General features: G+C 35.9%; 2 protein-coding genes and 1 pseudogene across 2 annotated transcripts; 2 read left to right on the top strand and 1 right to left on the bottom strand.

The window, feature by feature from the left end:
* Positions 1-399: 399 nt before the first annotated feature.
* LOC105124185 (cyclin-T1-4-like) lies at positions 400-7,734 on the top strand. The gene is made up of 7 exons (XM_011024086.1): positions 400-576; positions 1,343-1,670; positions 3,826-3,907; positions 4,289-4,423; positions 5,480-5,655; positions 5,742-5,893; positions 6,267-7,734. Exons 2-7 carry the CDS (start codon positions 1,441-1,443, stop codon positions 7,271-7,273), a joined length of 1,782 nt encoding a protein of 593 aa, XP_011022388.1. The 5' UTR covers positions 400-576; positions 1,343-1,440; the 3' UTR covers positions 7,274-7,734.
* Positions 7,735-10,532: 2,798 nt separating this feature from the next.
* On the top strand, positions 10,533-11,884 carry LOC105124184 (photosystem I reaction center subunit III, chloroplastic-like; annotated as a pseudogene).
* A 585-nt stretch (positions 11,885-12,469) lies between these two features.
* Positions 12,470-15,082, bottom strand: LOC105124183 (LOB domain-containing protein 4-like). Its single transcript, XM_011024085.1, has 2 exons — positions 14,694-15,082; positions 12,470-13,195 (listed from the first exon to the last, which is right to left on the bottom strand). Exons 1-2 carry the CDS (start codon positions 14,868-14,870, stop codon positions 12,860-12,862), a joined length of 513 nt encoding a protein of 170 aa, XP_011022387.1. The 5' UTR covers positions 14,871-15,082; the 3' UTR covers positions 12,470-12,859.
* Positions 15,083-15,115: the final 33 nt, after the last annotated feature.

Raw genomic sequence — 15,115 nt, 5'->3', positions numbered from 1 at the left:
GATTTATTTTGGTTACTAAAATCTTCAATCGTTGAAAATCATTTTCTAAAAAATGATTTGAATCCTCATTTGTTTTTAATCAGAACTGCGAGGATGACTTGGGTGTAGGTTTTTTTCTGGGAGAAAAAAAAAGTAATATTATCTAGAACATAAAAAAGTATTTTCAACCAGAAAAAAAAGCTCAAAAGAATGCTAGAAGATGCGTAACTGCTACTGTATCAGTAAAGCCACTGTGGATATGATGGTCCGGTAAAAAAGGAACAGAGCATGTATTTTTATAAGGAAAAACTACAAGGACTATAATGGAAATAACAACGAACTGTTTTGGAAATAAAAACAAGAATAGGGACTAAAATGAAAATAAACAAATGCACTTAGATCCATATCCCCCCAAAAAAAATCCCATCATTTAGCTCCCCCCAAGCCCTCCCACGTTTTACAGTACTAGACGCGCACACACAACACAAGCAAACCCTCAAGAAGCCTAAGCCACGAAGCCAGAAAGACGAAGAACGCCACCAACGACGTCGCTTCAGCAAGCAAGGCTTTCTTTTCCCCTCCCTCTCCTTCTCGCAGGTCAGTCGGATTTCTGTATCTTATTTATTTATTTCCCTTTTCTTCTCTCCTTCTTCAAAACCTAGAAATTATTAGTTCGATCTTGATTTACCTCTTCTTCTTTTTTTTTTGAAGAAATTACGATTACGTTTTGCAAAATGAAGTGTTGAGTTCAAATCTGTTGAAATTTTTAGGGTTCACCTAAAATGGATCAACAAACCCTAACTTGGATCAGCTATAAAATCTCTTGCTATTAAAGCTCGTATTGGGTCGCTGTTATTTGTTTCATCAAGTGTCACTTGTCTTCTTTGCTAAACTCAATAAAATATTCAATTTTTAGGTTTTGGGATTGCTATGTTTCTATTACACTGTTTATTAGCGAAATTGTCCTTTTCAACCTGCTGTCTCTGTCACAACCCGCTGAATGAATGGATCAAAAAAGAAGTAAGAATAGTTATGCTGTTTATAAGCGACATTGCCTTTTTCAATCTGTTGTCTCTGTCACAATGTATGTTGAATTAATTGATAAAAAAAGAAGTAACAATACAAATCGCCTGCAAAATTTCTCCTTTTGTTAGTACACATGGACTTCTCAACAGATTAAATGGAAGAGAAAGTAGAAGGGTAGAAGACATAAAATTTCCACAAATACGATACAAGGCATTTTTATATGGTTTATTAAGTGCTATTTATTCACGTAGCTTAGCTCAAGAAAAGTTTCAATTTTTTTTTGGTATTGGTTGTGTATCTGTTTCATGGGGTTGGAACTGATTTAATTTTTGTGAAGGGTTAATTATAAAATGCTTGCTGGTGATGAAGTGAAAGAAGACTAGTTCTTGACATAGTAGTCGAATCTTGTTTGTATTATCCTGATATTGGAAAACTATGGCTGGATTATTGTTACCTGGGGAATCTTCACATTATGGGAATTCCGAGGGCGGGCCGTCTAGGGGTTCTCAAGAAAGGCCAGAGGAAGGGGATCGTTGGTATTTTTCAAGGAAAGAAATAGAAGAGAATTCCCCATCAAGAAGAGATAATATTGACTTGAAGAAAGAGACGTATCTACGGAAATCATATTGCACGTTTTTGCAGGATCTTGGCATGAGATTGAAAGTGTGAGTTCATGTATACATGTATATTGTTGTTTTATTTTCATTCTTTTACTGACTTGATGACAAATTTTTCAGTAGTGTTCTAATCTAGTCTGATGCTGAGGTCAATTTTCATTCCATTTTTCTTTTTGCACCATCATTTACATTGAGGGAGATGCAAAGTGTTCTGTTTTGCTTACTATACATAAAATTAAAAAAAACTTGGAATTCGATAACGCAAGTGGATATTAGTTCTTATAAGCATTCGCTTGATATTTCTTAGCACTAGCTCTGACCATATGCAGGGTATTATCATGTTTGATGATTTTATATGGTAGCTCAAGTGTAAATCCTGGTGCTTCTAGATTGTTGATGCATAATTATTAAGAATAGATGAATCCTTTGAATTTTTTTAATGATTTTGTTTATTTAAAATGGTTAATTGGTTAGGTTTCTTAAAATAAAAGAATTTTTAAATTGTGAATTTATACTTTGTAGGATACTTTTGATGCTGATGTGCATAGGGGAATTCTCATCATGGTTAATCTGAGAGCTCTATCATGGTTCAAGAATTTCTATCTCAAGCACTATATTTATATCCTTTAATTTTTAATAATGTATATAATAAGGCATATGAGCGCTCTTTGGGTTTAGACTGTAACATGTCACTTGAGCATTCTAGAAAGAAGGAATGCTTTGAGAGATGGTTATCATTTAGAAATATAGGGGGGAGTGGAATTCTAATGATCTGCATCTTATCCATCACTCAACAATCATTAGATTTTATCTGGGATGTGTTGGTGAAGGCTTTTTTAGGAATGAAATCCTGTCACACCAATTTGTTGAGGTATATGTTATGGAAAGTGACGCATGGGGTAATATTTGATGTATTGGTGTAGAGTGCTGTTAGGAAGATCCATGGGAGAAAATTTTCTTTGTTCTTTTTTTTTCCCTGTTAAAGATACTGAAATCTTTTGCAATTAAAGAATGTGATAGACAATTGAAATATCAATTCTTATTTATGACATAATTTATTGAGAGAGAGAGGATGTGATACAACAAGAACTAAGCTTCAATTGCAAATTAGTTGGGGAGAGAGTGTGATGGATTACTGAAACAATGAAGGGCAAGTGCATGCACATGCACTCACTCACGACTGAGGGCCATTTAATAGTTAATTGATCAATGTGGTATGATGTCATTACAATATTGCATTGGTGGTGGTAGTGAAGAAGTTTGAATCAATAATCATGACCCCTACAATTTTGAATGGGAAATCGTGGCCTTTCTGATGCAATGTGATTTTTCAAACACCTACACCACCTTCCTTTGCATGCTTCTGCCTGTCACTTCCATTATTGATGCCATTGCTTGCTTGCAATGATTTCATCAGTGAACTCTCATTTTGTCTGCATGGAGGGATGTTGGTGAAAGGAAATATGAGAAAAGAATTTGGAGAACTCATCCATGCTGCTGATAATCTCAATTATTGCTTTATATACTGGACCCATCAACTGCCTTCTTAATAGATTGAAATGCTATCTCTGATCTGTGAAGGGTTGTATATTTATGTGCTTGCAAACCAAGTTGTGCATTGATGTTATCCTTAGAATTTTAGAATTAGTGTTTTGAAAGTGAAGCATTTTCTTGTTTATCTTGAAAGCATTTGGGTGGGTGTTTTTAGGGGACTGATATTCCTAGGTAAGGAGTGCACTTCCATTTTTGAACTTCGTTACTGTATTTGTTTTGGAGAATGAATTGTTTCCTGAATTTGTAACTGTGGCTGTTTCTTTTTAATAATTGAATTTGGTTATTGTCTTGTTCATGCTACTTTTGAGAATGGCTTGCTCCCCAAATTTGTAACTACATCCTCTCTTTTTTTTTATAATTATGTTTCTTATTTTGTCTAGAAAAAGGAAAGCTGACAGCAGCGTGCACAAATAAAACCACTTAATACTTATGCTACAAAATGAATGTTTTTATCTGTTTCTTAGGGAGGGGCATTGTCTTGTGAAATTGATTGATTACCTAGCTGAACCGTGTTTCTTTTATTCATTTTTTCCTTTTCTTTGGGGAGGGATTTCTACTGTGTCCGGCATACCTGTTTCACATGTATTTTTGAGCAAAAGAGATCTAGACAACAATTGGAAAATGAAACTAACATTTTGTTTCTGTGCAGGCCCCAGGTAACCATAGCCACAGCAATAATATTTTGTCACAGATTCTTCATTCGCCAATCACATGCAAATAATGATCGAAGGGTAAGTCAATTGATGCTCAAACTAATGTTGCTTATGCTTTCTACGCCATTTGAACCTTTAATGCTTGCATTGAATCAATTGTTGAATCTGATATTTTTGAACCTCTATATGAATTGTATTTCTTTACAGAAATTTAAGGGTGATAGATTTAGGTCATAGAGACTCATAAAGTAATGTTGTGAGAATATCTTTTGAAATGGAAGCTGTTCACTAGAAAATTGTTGGTAATATGCTCATGTAGGCTGTAAAATAATTTAAGAAAAAACAAGATCAATCCAGTTCAAGGAAAATGACTGGAAAAAAAAAAAGATTCGGTGAATTGAAATTCATACTGATTTGTTCCCATGCTCCATCCATCTTTTTTATTTTTTGGCTTTGCAGACCATAGCAACTGTGTGCATGTTCCTTGCTGGGAAGGTGGAAGAGACTCCTCGTCCACTAAAGGATGTTATTGTAGTTTCCTATGAGATAATGCACAAAAAAGATCCCGCTGCCGCCCAGAGGATCAAACAAAAGGTTTTCTTTATTTTAATGGTGTTTTGACCAGCTTATTGGTGCGCACTGCATCATTCTGATTCTTACCAAGTTGTGGTGTTATTGTCATTTTCCTTTTCCATTTTCAGTTTTCTTTTCCTATTCTAGTTTTCTTTTTTCAATATAATAACATCTTCATTTCTCATTTTTCATAAAAAAAATAAAATAATAATTTATAATAGTCATCTTAATATTTTGTATTTGTGATAATCTAATTGTAGAATATTAATTTTATTTCATTCAAATTAAAAATTATCATGAAAAGTTATATTGTAAACTAAAAAAAAAAGGAAGAAAATCATACTAGATTTATAATAAAAATAAAATTTATGACACTACCTAAATATGAAAATTAAAAAATAATAATTTGAATCTCTTACATTCCTAAAAAGTGCCTGTATATAAAAGAAAAATTGTATTGTTCATGTTTTTTATTTATTTGGAAAACAGTGGAAAACTTGTAAAGGAAAACTGCAGAGAACCTCTAAAATGTGTTTTCCAAACTTAGTAGAAATTTGAAATACTGGAAAAGTTTTTCGTTTTATTTTATTGGAGTATTACTATGTTTCTGAACAACCAGTCTGTCTTCACTGCATTTTCTGCGCTTATCTTAGTTGTTTCTGTCCACTCCCCTCACCCCCATCTCTAGAACATAAATTTTCACCTCACTAATTCTACTTCATGCTTTATATAAGATAACCAAACATGGTTGTTGGTGAGTAGTACCTTGACATTATAGTTCACATTTGAAAGACTGGTTTATCATGTATGACACATGGTGAATTATATTGCCTAAGTACATGAAATTACTTGGCAAAAGTTGCTTAGTCGGTGTTGTACAAATCTTTTTCACTTTTTCAGAATTTTATCACCATGCTTCTCTTGAATTAAAACCCTGGCTCCGAATCCTCTTTTTTTCATTTGCCGAGCATTGGCAAATCTCCTTGCTGCTTTGGATGCTCCTTGAATTTTTCCTTCTCGGTTTCAGTAACTATGGAGTTTCTAAAGCTTACCCATTGATCAACGTTTATCATGCAGGAAGTCTATGAGCAACAGAAAGAGCTTATTTTAATTGGGGAGAGGGTTGTACTTGCCACGTTGGGTTTTGACTTCAATGTTCATCACCCTTACAAACCTCTAGTTGAAGCAATAAAAAAATTTAAGGTTGCACAAAATGCCCTTGCTCAAGTTGCATGGAATTTTGTCAATGACGGGTATGCATAATGTCCTTTTTGAGCTCTTAATAATCAAATGCGATGCTTTCTCCTCTTTTCTTCACACTCTGGAAAGCGGCTTGCAGGCTGAGGACTTCGCTCTGCCTGCAATTTAAGCCCCATCACATTGCAGCAGGTGCCATTTTCCTTGCTGCCAAGTTCCTCAAAGTGAAGCTTCCATCGGATGGTGAGAAGGTCTGGTGGCAAGAATTTGATGTCACCCCGCGCCAGTTGGAGGGTTGGTTCCCTCCCCATAATTTTGTTGTAAGACTTGTATGGACTCAATTGGACAGTCTTCAAATAACCTCATGACACTAGTGCTGCACAAAATCATAGCAGCACTTTGACCCATGATATTTTGCTAGAACTGATCCTGATCGGATGATTCTAGCTTTGACCCTGATGAGATATGATTTTAGGTATCTTTTTTTATGCAATTACTTTGATGGCAACCAGAAGAGACCATGGGCTGCTCTTATGAGGGTCAGGAGTTTGGGCAGGCAGGCTGCCCATTTACCCACTGGTGTTGATTGGCTGTCCTCTTGAGTCTTTTATTTACTCAATATGCATTTGGATATTTTGTTGTATCATTAAGGTTGTTTTGTTTGCAGAGGTTAGCAATCAAATGTTGGAGTTGTATGAGCAAAACAGAGTGCCCCAATCACAGGGGAGTGAGGTAGAAGGAAGTGCTGGAGGTGGGTCAGGGCATCGACAGCTGACTAGAACTCCAGCTGTAAGTGAGGACCATGTTTCAAAGCAGGCATTGTCACGAGCAGCCCCTGAACCGGTGTGCCAAGATATCAACGTGGCACCACCAAGAAACACCCACACTCAAAATAATGAAAATGGGAGTGGAGAAACTGAGAGTGTTATTACCGATCACAAGGTTGAGGTAGAAACTAGAGACAATCAGCACCATGAGCATGTCTCCCACAAGGAACTCACTAGAGAGGACCCCAATAAGGTCAGGTATGAGGCAGAGCAAATAGGGGAAGAAGACCAAAAAAGAACTGTAGGGAGAAATGAGGGTGCAGAAGCTGGAGAGTGGAGGGATGATGCTGTATCGCGCAAGTCCAGCAGCATAGCTGGTAGAAATTTAGATCGAGAAGGCCCAGTTAACCAGTCCCCTAAAGATGCTATTAAGATGATAGACAAGGACAAGGTGAAGGCAGCACTTGAGAAAAGGAAGAAATCTCGAGGGGAGACAACACGAAAAAAGGATATTATGGATGAGGATGATCTTATTGAAAGGGAACTAGAAGATGGGGTTGAGTTGGCAGCTGAGAATGAGAAAATCAAACGAGAGAGAAGACAGAGCTGGTCTAATAATGATCATGCAGAAACTGGGGATGGAAACCACGTGATCATGAAAGGGCAATCATCACGGGGATTGGAAGCAGAATATGTAGAAGAAGGGGAAATGTTAGATGATGCTTCTCCTGTGGTGAATGGCCGAAAAAGAAAAGGGAGCCCGGCAGAAAGGCAGTCAGAGGGAAAGAGGCGGCATGATTATATACCGAATCACAACCGCGATACCATAGAAGATGGACACAAGATGGGCAAAAGTGGTTATGTGGACAGGGAGCACAGAAGGCATTCTCAAGATAATCACCTGTGAGGTAAATGTTAAGGCTCCCTTTGTATTATGGTTATGTGATCAGCATGATCTTGGCTGAACACTGCTTTGTATGAGTTTGATTTTAATTGCCTGTATGGCATATGTCTTCATACATGATAATGAACGGGACGCTTCAAATTTTGAAAATGGCAGAGCCTCCCCAAAAGAAAAAAAGAAAAGAAAAGAAGAGGAAAGGAAAGGAAAAAGAAAGAAATGAAAGCTGTCATATTTATTCACTCAATGTTGAGATATAGACTGGAAGCCTGGAAATGCTTGTTGCTGCTTCATATAATTCTGGGTTTATTGATTGATCTACTCTCATTCACTTGCTTGGCTGGCTTTGACACGAGATTAATGAACAAGTCCAAATCATAATCCACATGTAAGTCTAGAGCTATCTGTTATAGATTCGAGTTATGCTTCAAAACTTGATTTGAATGGATGGTTTGTAAATTTTGATATGCAAGTTTCTGAGTACACCACCCCCCCAAGTTAGATGAGAGCTTCTTAACCCCTTACGATCTCTCGAGTATCAGTTTCTTAAGGCCATGGTTTTTCATCGTGGTTCTTGATCAACGTGGAAAAAACTTTAGATAGTTTATATATGGGATTGACTGCGGGTTCTAGCTCTTGATGGTGCTTGATGAACCGCGGTGAACCGAAGCCGTGGTAAACCTGAAGTTGGTGTCCTCCCTGCTCAGTGAAGACGAATTAAATAAATTAATCGATGTTAACTTGACGGAAAGATTTTTCCCTGAACGGCTTGCCAGAAAATTTCATCCGCGTAACCAAAGGGATTTTGAATTAGATATTAATTAGTTAGGTTGCAAACGCCACAAAGTGTATTAGCTGTTAACTTTTTTAAAAAATTAAGTGCAGGATCTAAGTCTATTTTATTTTATCAGGTTAGTTCCAAGCATATTTGAATTCTGTTTGATTCTATCAGGTTAGTTTCAAGCATATTCAAATATATCCTGTTGCGGTTTAAATTTAAATTATTTTGGGTCTTATTTAAGCTAGTTCAAGTCTAGTCTTGAGTCAGGCTGTGTATAATCTAAACTTATTTACATTATGTACGTAGCAGGATTTAAGTTTATTTTTAAATTTTTTATTTGTATGTAATTTATAAATAAAAGTAAATGTAAAATTAAGTGTAATTTGATAAAATTATTATTAAAATATATTTGATAAAATTACTAAATGATATAATATTTTCTTTCAAATTCATCAATTATTTTATTAATAATATTAATTACAATAAAATATACTCTTATAAATTTTATTGAAAGTAATAATATTTATAATACAAATCATAATATTTTTAGTATTAATATTATTAATTATTATAAAAATAATATTATTTACAACTCCAAAAATAATAATACCTTTTATATTAATACTATTAATAATATAAAAAAAATATATTAAGAAAAAATATATTAATAATTTTATTATTAATTATACCAAAAAAAATATTAATAGAACAAATAATAATAGTTCTGAGATCAACATTATTAATTAAACTAAAAAAATAATAATATTTTTAACACCAATATTATCAATCATATGAAAAAAACATAGTAAAAAAATATAATAATTCTTTTAATATTAATTATACAAAAAAAATATCAATAAAATAAACAATAATATTTTTACTATTAATATTCTAAAAATTAATTATACTAAAAAAAGAATAATAAGAAAACTAATAATAATATTTTTAATACCAATACTTGTAATTACATTAGAAGTATAGACAATCCAAACATCACGTGATGTTTTGGGTGCACTCAAGAAAAAACAAACCAAGCGACTTGCAGCATAGCAACACCTGTCACTTGGTATGCTTCCTTTGAAATGCAACCAAAGCACCATGTGGTGCTTGATATATCCATGATCAGGATCCAATTCTATTTTAGATCTTGCCCTGTCAAGTTGAAGGCTATTCTTAGGCCATGCTTGTGAGTGACCAAGTCAGAGTACCACCTAACGCTTGGACTATAATTAAAAGGAAGTAGGTCAAGCGCCACGTGGTGCTTAGGCTATCAATCAAAGCGTCACCTGTCACTTGGACTGCAGTCAAAAGAAAGTGGGGTTGTTCACCCCCAAAAGGAATTCAAGCGCTACGTGTCTCATCGTGTCTCATCGTGATTTTTTTATAATAATAGCAGTTTTTAAAAATTTATTAATAATGATAATAATATTTATGCTTTTATAAATTTTAATGAAACTACTAAAATTTTTAAAATACAAATAATAATATTTTTAGTAGCAATAATATGAATTATTATAAAAATCATATTATTTATAACACCAAATATAATAATATTTTAGATATTAATACTATCAAATACACCAAAAATTAATATTAAGAGAACAAATAATAATAGATTTGAGATCAATACTATTAATTAGACTTAAAAAAATATTATATTAATAAAAAATATAATAATTCTTTTAATATTAATTATACAAAAAAATAAACAAAACAAACAATAATATTTTTACTATTAATACTCTAAAAATTAGTTATATTAAAAAAAGAATAATAAGAAAACTAAGAAAATTACTTTTAATACCAATATTTGTAATTACACCAAAAATATAGACAGCCTAAGCACTACGCGACATTTGAGCTGCACGCAAGAGTAAGCAGACCAAATATCAGGTAGCGTTATATTGCAAGCTTGAGGTAATGCTGTCCAAATACCACGTAGCGCTTAGTTTGCACCAAAAAAAATAGATCAAGCACTAGATGGCACTGTATTTACTTAGCCCAAAATAGATAGCCCAAATATCACGTGTATGCAGTTCCAAGAGATGCACTTCTAGTCTAGCACTTGGAGCCGACAGGCTACAATCTCTTCAAATGCTTCCTCCAACAGTGCAAGTACTTATAGTATATAATACCCACGTTACAATACAGCATAATATAATATACAGTGAATACTCTGGCAATTTATAGTAAAATCACTCATAATATATTTATAGTGAAGCACAATACAGTATATAGGAAAAATTCTTAACGTTTATAATAAAATCATTCACAATCCAGCATAGTACACTCAATAAATTCACTTAAACTAAACAATAACCTACACTACAATAAAACGCAGATTTCTTTTAAGTTATAGTTAATAAAATTAGCATTAGCATTGTTTACTAACAATTTAAAAATAATAATTGCGAGGGTTGATTTGAACTCGTCTCAGAAGCCGATGTAACTCACGATTGACTGGTGAAATAAGAGAATGTGCTTCTCAGCTGCTGCACGGATAGGTATGTGAAAGTGAGTTCATGGTAACCACGCGAATACACCAGCCATGCTGGCAAATCTCTTATCCAAAATTTCTTTGGAGGGTAGAATAGCAGAGAAGCTGATACCCACAGCAAAACACTCCTAATCAATGACAACTGTCCACCTCAGCCTCCTTACTCCTCCCCACCTCCCCATCCCCATTTCCACCACCAATCCCTCCTTGCAAGAATCTCCTTTTTAAAAAACTTTATCTTTTTTTTTTAAAAAAAACTAACTCTCTACACTGTTCATTCAGAGCTCCTTGTTTCAACTATCTGTCTTTCTTTCTGATCTAACGCACTAGATCCCTAAGAAAGAAAGCGGGGAAAAAAAAAAGACAAAAAAAATGTCACTTACAGTACCAAACAACCTGTCCATGATGAAGCCAAAACTTGGGGTTTCTCAGGTGACCCCAACTAAACCAAGATCCATGATTGGATGTTCAGCATCACAAACTCCATCAACAGAAGGGAAATCATCATCACCACTCCAAGCATTCTCTGCTGCCCTCGCGCTCTCTTCCATCCTCTTATCAGCTCCACTGCCAGCTGTTGCTGATATCTCCGGCCTAACCCCATGCAAAAATTCCAAACAATTTGCCAAACGGGAGAAACAGCAGATTAAAAAGCTAGAATCTTCTCTCAAACTTTATGCACCTGGCTATCAAAGCTACAATTGAGAAGACAAAAAGAAGATTTGACAACTATGGGAAGCAAGGGTTGCTATGCGGGTCAGATGGGCTGCCTCATGTGATAGTGAGTGGTGACCAAAGGCATTGGGGAGAGTTTATTACACCGGGGGTTTTGTTCTTATACATTGCTGGATGGATTGGATGGGTTGGTAGGAGTTACTTGATTGCTATAAGTGATGAGAAGAAGCCAGCAATGAAGGAGATCATTATTGATGTGCCTTTGGCTACCAGCTTGGTCTTTAGAGGCTTTTCATGGCCTGTTTCTGCCTACAGAGCGCTAGTCAATGGTGATCTTGTTGTCAAGGATGTTTAAGTTACCACCCAGGTTAGTCTCTTTTCCTACAGTTGTATAATCTCTTAGATCACGCTCGATTCACTTAGAAATTAGAAATGGATGGAGAATCCTTTTCCATAAACATGTTTTTTTTGGCACAGATATATTTAAGGGGCAGGCTATGGAGAGGAGTGTAAGAGGGGTGCATTCCTTGGGAGTCTGTTGATGAGAAGGGGGAGTTCCAGACAGGTGTGAATTTTACACCATAGTATGAAATTTGAAATCTCTCAAACCTAAAAATAAGGTTGTATTTACGATCATAACATAGTTTTTCAATTACTATTTTAATTGTTTTTATTATTTGAAAAGGGTTTTTTTTCTTGTGAAATTAAGAAAATACTTTCATTCAATATAAATTCATAAGAACAGAAACCACCACACTTATTTGACTTACATTGAAAACAACAAAAGAAAAGGATATAAAAAATAAGATGAACCAAGTCTTTATTTTTTTCATTTAGAGAAATTGAAAAACAACTTGCAGTTTGGGTAAAATTGGACACCAGGATTATACAAGTCCAGGGCTTGTTTCTACGAGCAATGGAAACCCACGACAGCGAAAGCTTGCAGTCCGACAAATACTCTCTGTGGGCCAAAGCCCTAGATAAAATGTGAGTCTCATCTATAGCCTTTGTAGCTTCTAATCGCCTTCTTCACTAGTAAACAAGGATGGATTACACCAGTAGTTAAAAGCAAACAATCCAGAGGACGAAGACAAATTGTACAAATTACTAATAGCGTGATTTGATAAAGCAAGTCTCTGTATCAACAATGCTTGAGTCCTTTTCAAGTCTCTGTATCAACAAGCTATAAAACACATTATCACAAGGCAAAATCATTTAAGAATCTAACTTAGTAAAGAACATTGCACCATGGAAGAAAAGCAGAACCACAGTCAATATATCGCTGAGCTTACATGGAAATTCCATCCAATGTGTAGCCACGAAGTCCACAATCAACCAGCATATAATTAATTACTCACTGTATATATATAGTTAAATTATATGTACATTATAGTTAATCCGAAAGCAAGGAGAGCCTAAATTGAAAGCAACTGCCACATCGCTATTACTAGCACCGCCGCCACAATAGTAATTACCACCACCGCCACTACTAGTGTCTATACCTCTTTACCCATATTGCTATATAGTGAGGAGGATATCAAGATTAAAAAAGAGGGCGATTGAAAACACAGGAGACAAAATCAACCAAGATATAGTAGCAGTAAGGCTACGCATGACATAAAAAGGTAGCATGCAGACCCTAGCATGACCACATTGACTCTCCCAAGCTGGTGTGGTCCACCATTTCCATGTCAAAAATGGGCTTCATTTGGGACCCCATGAGCCTAGAGGAAGGCGACCCACTATTACCCGGGCTAGCAGGAGTTGGCCCATGGTTTGATAGAGTGGCTGTCTGCCTCACTCGGAGGTGCACCACCTCTGCCTGAGCCAGTGCCAACTGGGTCTGCAGGACATCAATTTGATGCTGTAAAGACGATATAGCACCCACACACCCATAGACTGGATCACGCACCCTGGCATTTGCCTCATACACCATGCTGCTAACCGCATCTCCTCGTTGGTGCACTGGTAGTTCCTGGAAAATGAAAAGGAAGACCGTTTACTTCTCTCCGGGAAAGAGAATGGGCATAATCTCAGTCATTTCAGTGCAAATATATCAAGTGAGCCTGCCTTACCATGCATGAAGTTAAATTATATATCAATATAAATCATGCTGACTCACTGTGAAATGACTGCATGATTCACTATCTTGTATTATAAAGTCATGATGACCATTTCTCATGCAATTATTTCTCCATTCTCTCTTATCATTCAATGAACTTGTTGACTTGGCAAGACAAAGGTAGATGCGATTTACAATTGAATTATGCCCTTGTTAATTTGATTTGACAGGCTCCCCTCCCCTCCAGGTATTCGTCATTGTTGCCGGCTGACTGTTGTCAGGGTGGCCTTCCTAAGGCACTAGCTTTCTTCTCTCTTGCACCAAGAAAATAAAATAAAGATTGGACAAGTGCACATGATATCATGATTACATTATGCAGGGGTCATTTATACTGCCGTATGCATAGAAATTAATAAATATATGTATATTTCTCTTATGGTTTTCCATCCAGTCAATTACAAGGTGCTCCATCCTTCTCTATTTTGGATTCTTTCTGGGTGCCCGTCTCCGTCACTTCAGTGCCATTTCTTATTGGGATTACAAGCTTCCTCGTGCACCGATTTTTTTATATATACATAAAAAAATCTTTACCTTAATAATAAAAAAAATCCAACTCATTACGGAAATGGCATTGGTGCCCCTCTCCTTGTAGATGATAATAAGAGTTTACATCCCGGGGGTCATTTTGAGAAATCCCAGATTCCAGTCATCCCTCAATTATTAAGATCATCGAGTGCCATTAGAAATCAAAGAAACAGTCTTGATTTGGAAAAAAAACCACACAGAACCAACCACTTGTAGAAAGCAAAACCACCTCCAACATGGTTTTACGAGAACCTGCCTGTGCTCCCATATTCTTACAACCCAAGTTAAAACTAATAATTTGAGAGGTGGAAGGAGGAAAACGTTGCCTCTAACCCTTCCAATGAAGAATTAGGAGGGTAACCACATTTATCATGTGGATGGATTACCCACTTCATTGTAATGAGTGATCATTTAACCTCTTTTTTTTTTCTTTTTTCTAGATTTCTTCTAATTCCACCAAAGAAGTGCATCTCTCAATTGCTGTAAAATTAAGCACTTTCTTTAAATTATAAGAATCGACATAACAGCCTAATTACTAATTCACGAGTATTTATTGTGCAGACTTGAAAAATCAACGAATGACCACCAATCTGGGCATCAAATTAAGGAAGCAACTTCAGCAGAAAATGGGTACCCCAAAATAATGTAAAAAATGACTTCTTATTATAGGTCAAGAGTTTGGTTTCAAGTGCTTCAATCGAAGTGTAATGAAGTCATTTTCTGTGACCAGGATGTTGCTTCCAAACACACCCTTAAGTTCATTTTCTGCAAGATAGACTTTAAAAGTGCTATAAAGATTAAAGAGTAAAGTTAGACAGGAACCAACCTGTAACATCTTGTTGACATTACTAGCACCGAAAACCTTGTGCACATTAGCAAACTTCTGGGGCTCATCTGCCGGAAAATAAGGGGCAAACACACAATCCTGGGCACACCTTCTCCTTAGAAGCTTGCATGCTGCACATGGTGAGGGTGCACCTTGTTTCCTGCCACCCTCCTTCATGGTGTCAAAGGTCCTTTCCAAGTTAACACTAAACCCAACAATCTTTACTGTTGTGAGCGAACTCGCATAAGGTACTTCGGCCTCAGAGAAAGGACAAGGAGGTCAAGCTAGATGGTTAGAAGGACAGGGATATATGCTATATAGTAGAAGAGGTAGGGGCTAAAAAAGAAAAGTAGCAAAAGAGAGCTCTGATAGGGATAAGAGAGTAGAGGGGAGGGGGGGGGGGGGGGGGGGTGGGGGGGGGG

The sequence above is a fragment of the Populus euphratica genome, unplaced genomic scaffold, assembly GCF_000495115.2.
Source record: "Populus euphratica unplaced genomic scaffold, PopEup_1.0 scaffold4.1, whole genome shotgun sequence".
In the NCBI taxonomy this organism is placed as follows: domain Eukaryota; kingdom Viridiplantae; phylum Streptophyta; class Magnoliopsida; order Malpighiales; family Salicaceae; genus Populus; species Populus euphratica.
Note: the sequence above shows the minus strand (reverse complement) of the source record. Positions and strands in the feature narration are given on the sequence as shown.

Coding starts and splice junctions, on each gene's coding strand:
- LOC105124185 (XM_011024086.1), top strand. CDS start 1,441: ATGGCTGGATTATTGTTACCTGGGGAATCTTCACATTATGGGAATTCC. Junction 1,671..3,825: donor CTTGGCATGAGATTGAAAGT/GTGAGTTCATGT, acceptor GTTTCTGTGCAG/GCCCCAGGTAACCATAGCCA. Junction 4,424..5,479: donor CCCAGAGGATCAAACAAAAG/GTTTTCTTTATT, acceptor TTTATCATGCAG/GAAGTCTATGAGCAACAGAA.
- LOC105124183 (XM_011024085.1), bottom strand. CDS start 14,870: ATGAAGGAGGGTGGCAGGAAACAAGGTGCACCCTCACCATGTGCAGCA. Junction 13,196..14,693: donor ATGTCAACAAGATGTTACAG/GTTGGTTCCTGT, acceptor TTCATTTTCCAG/GAACTACCAGTGCACCAACG.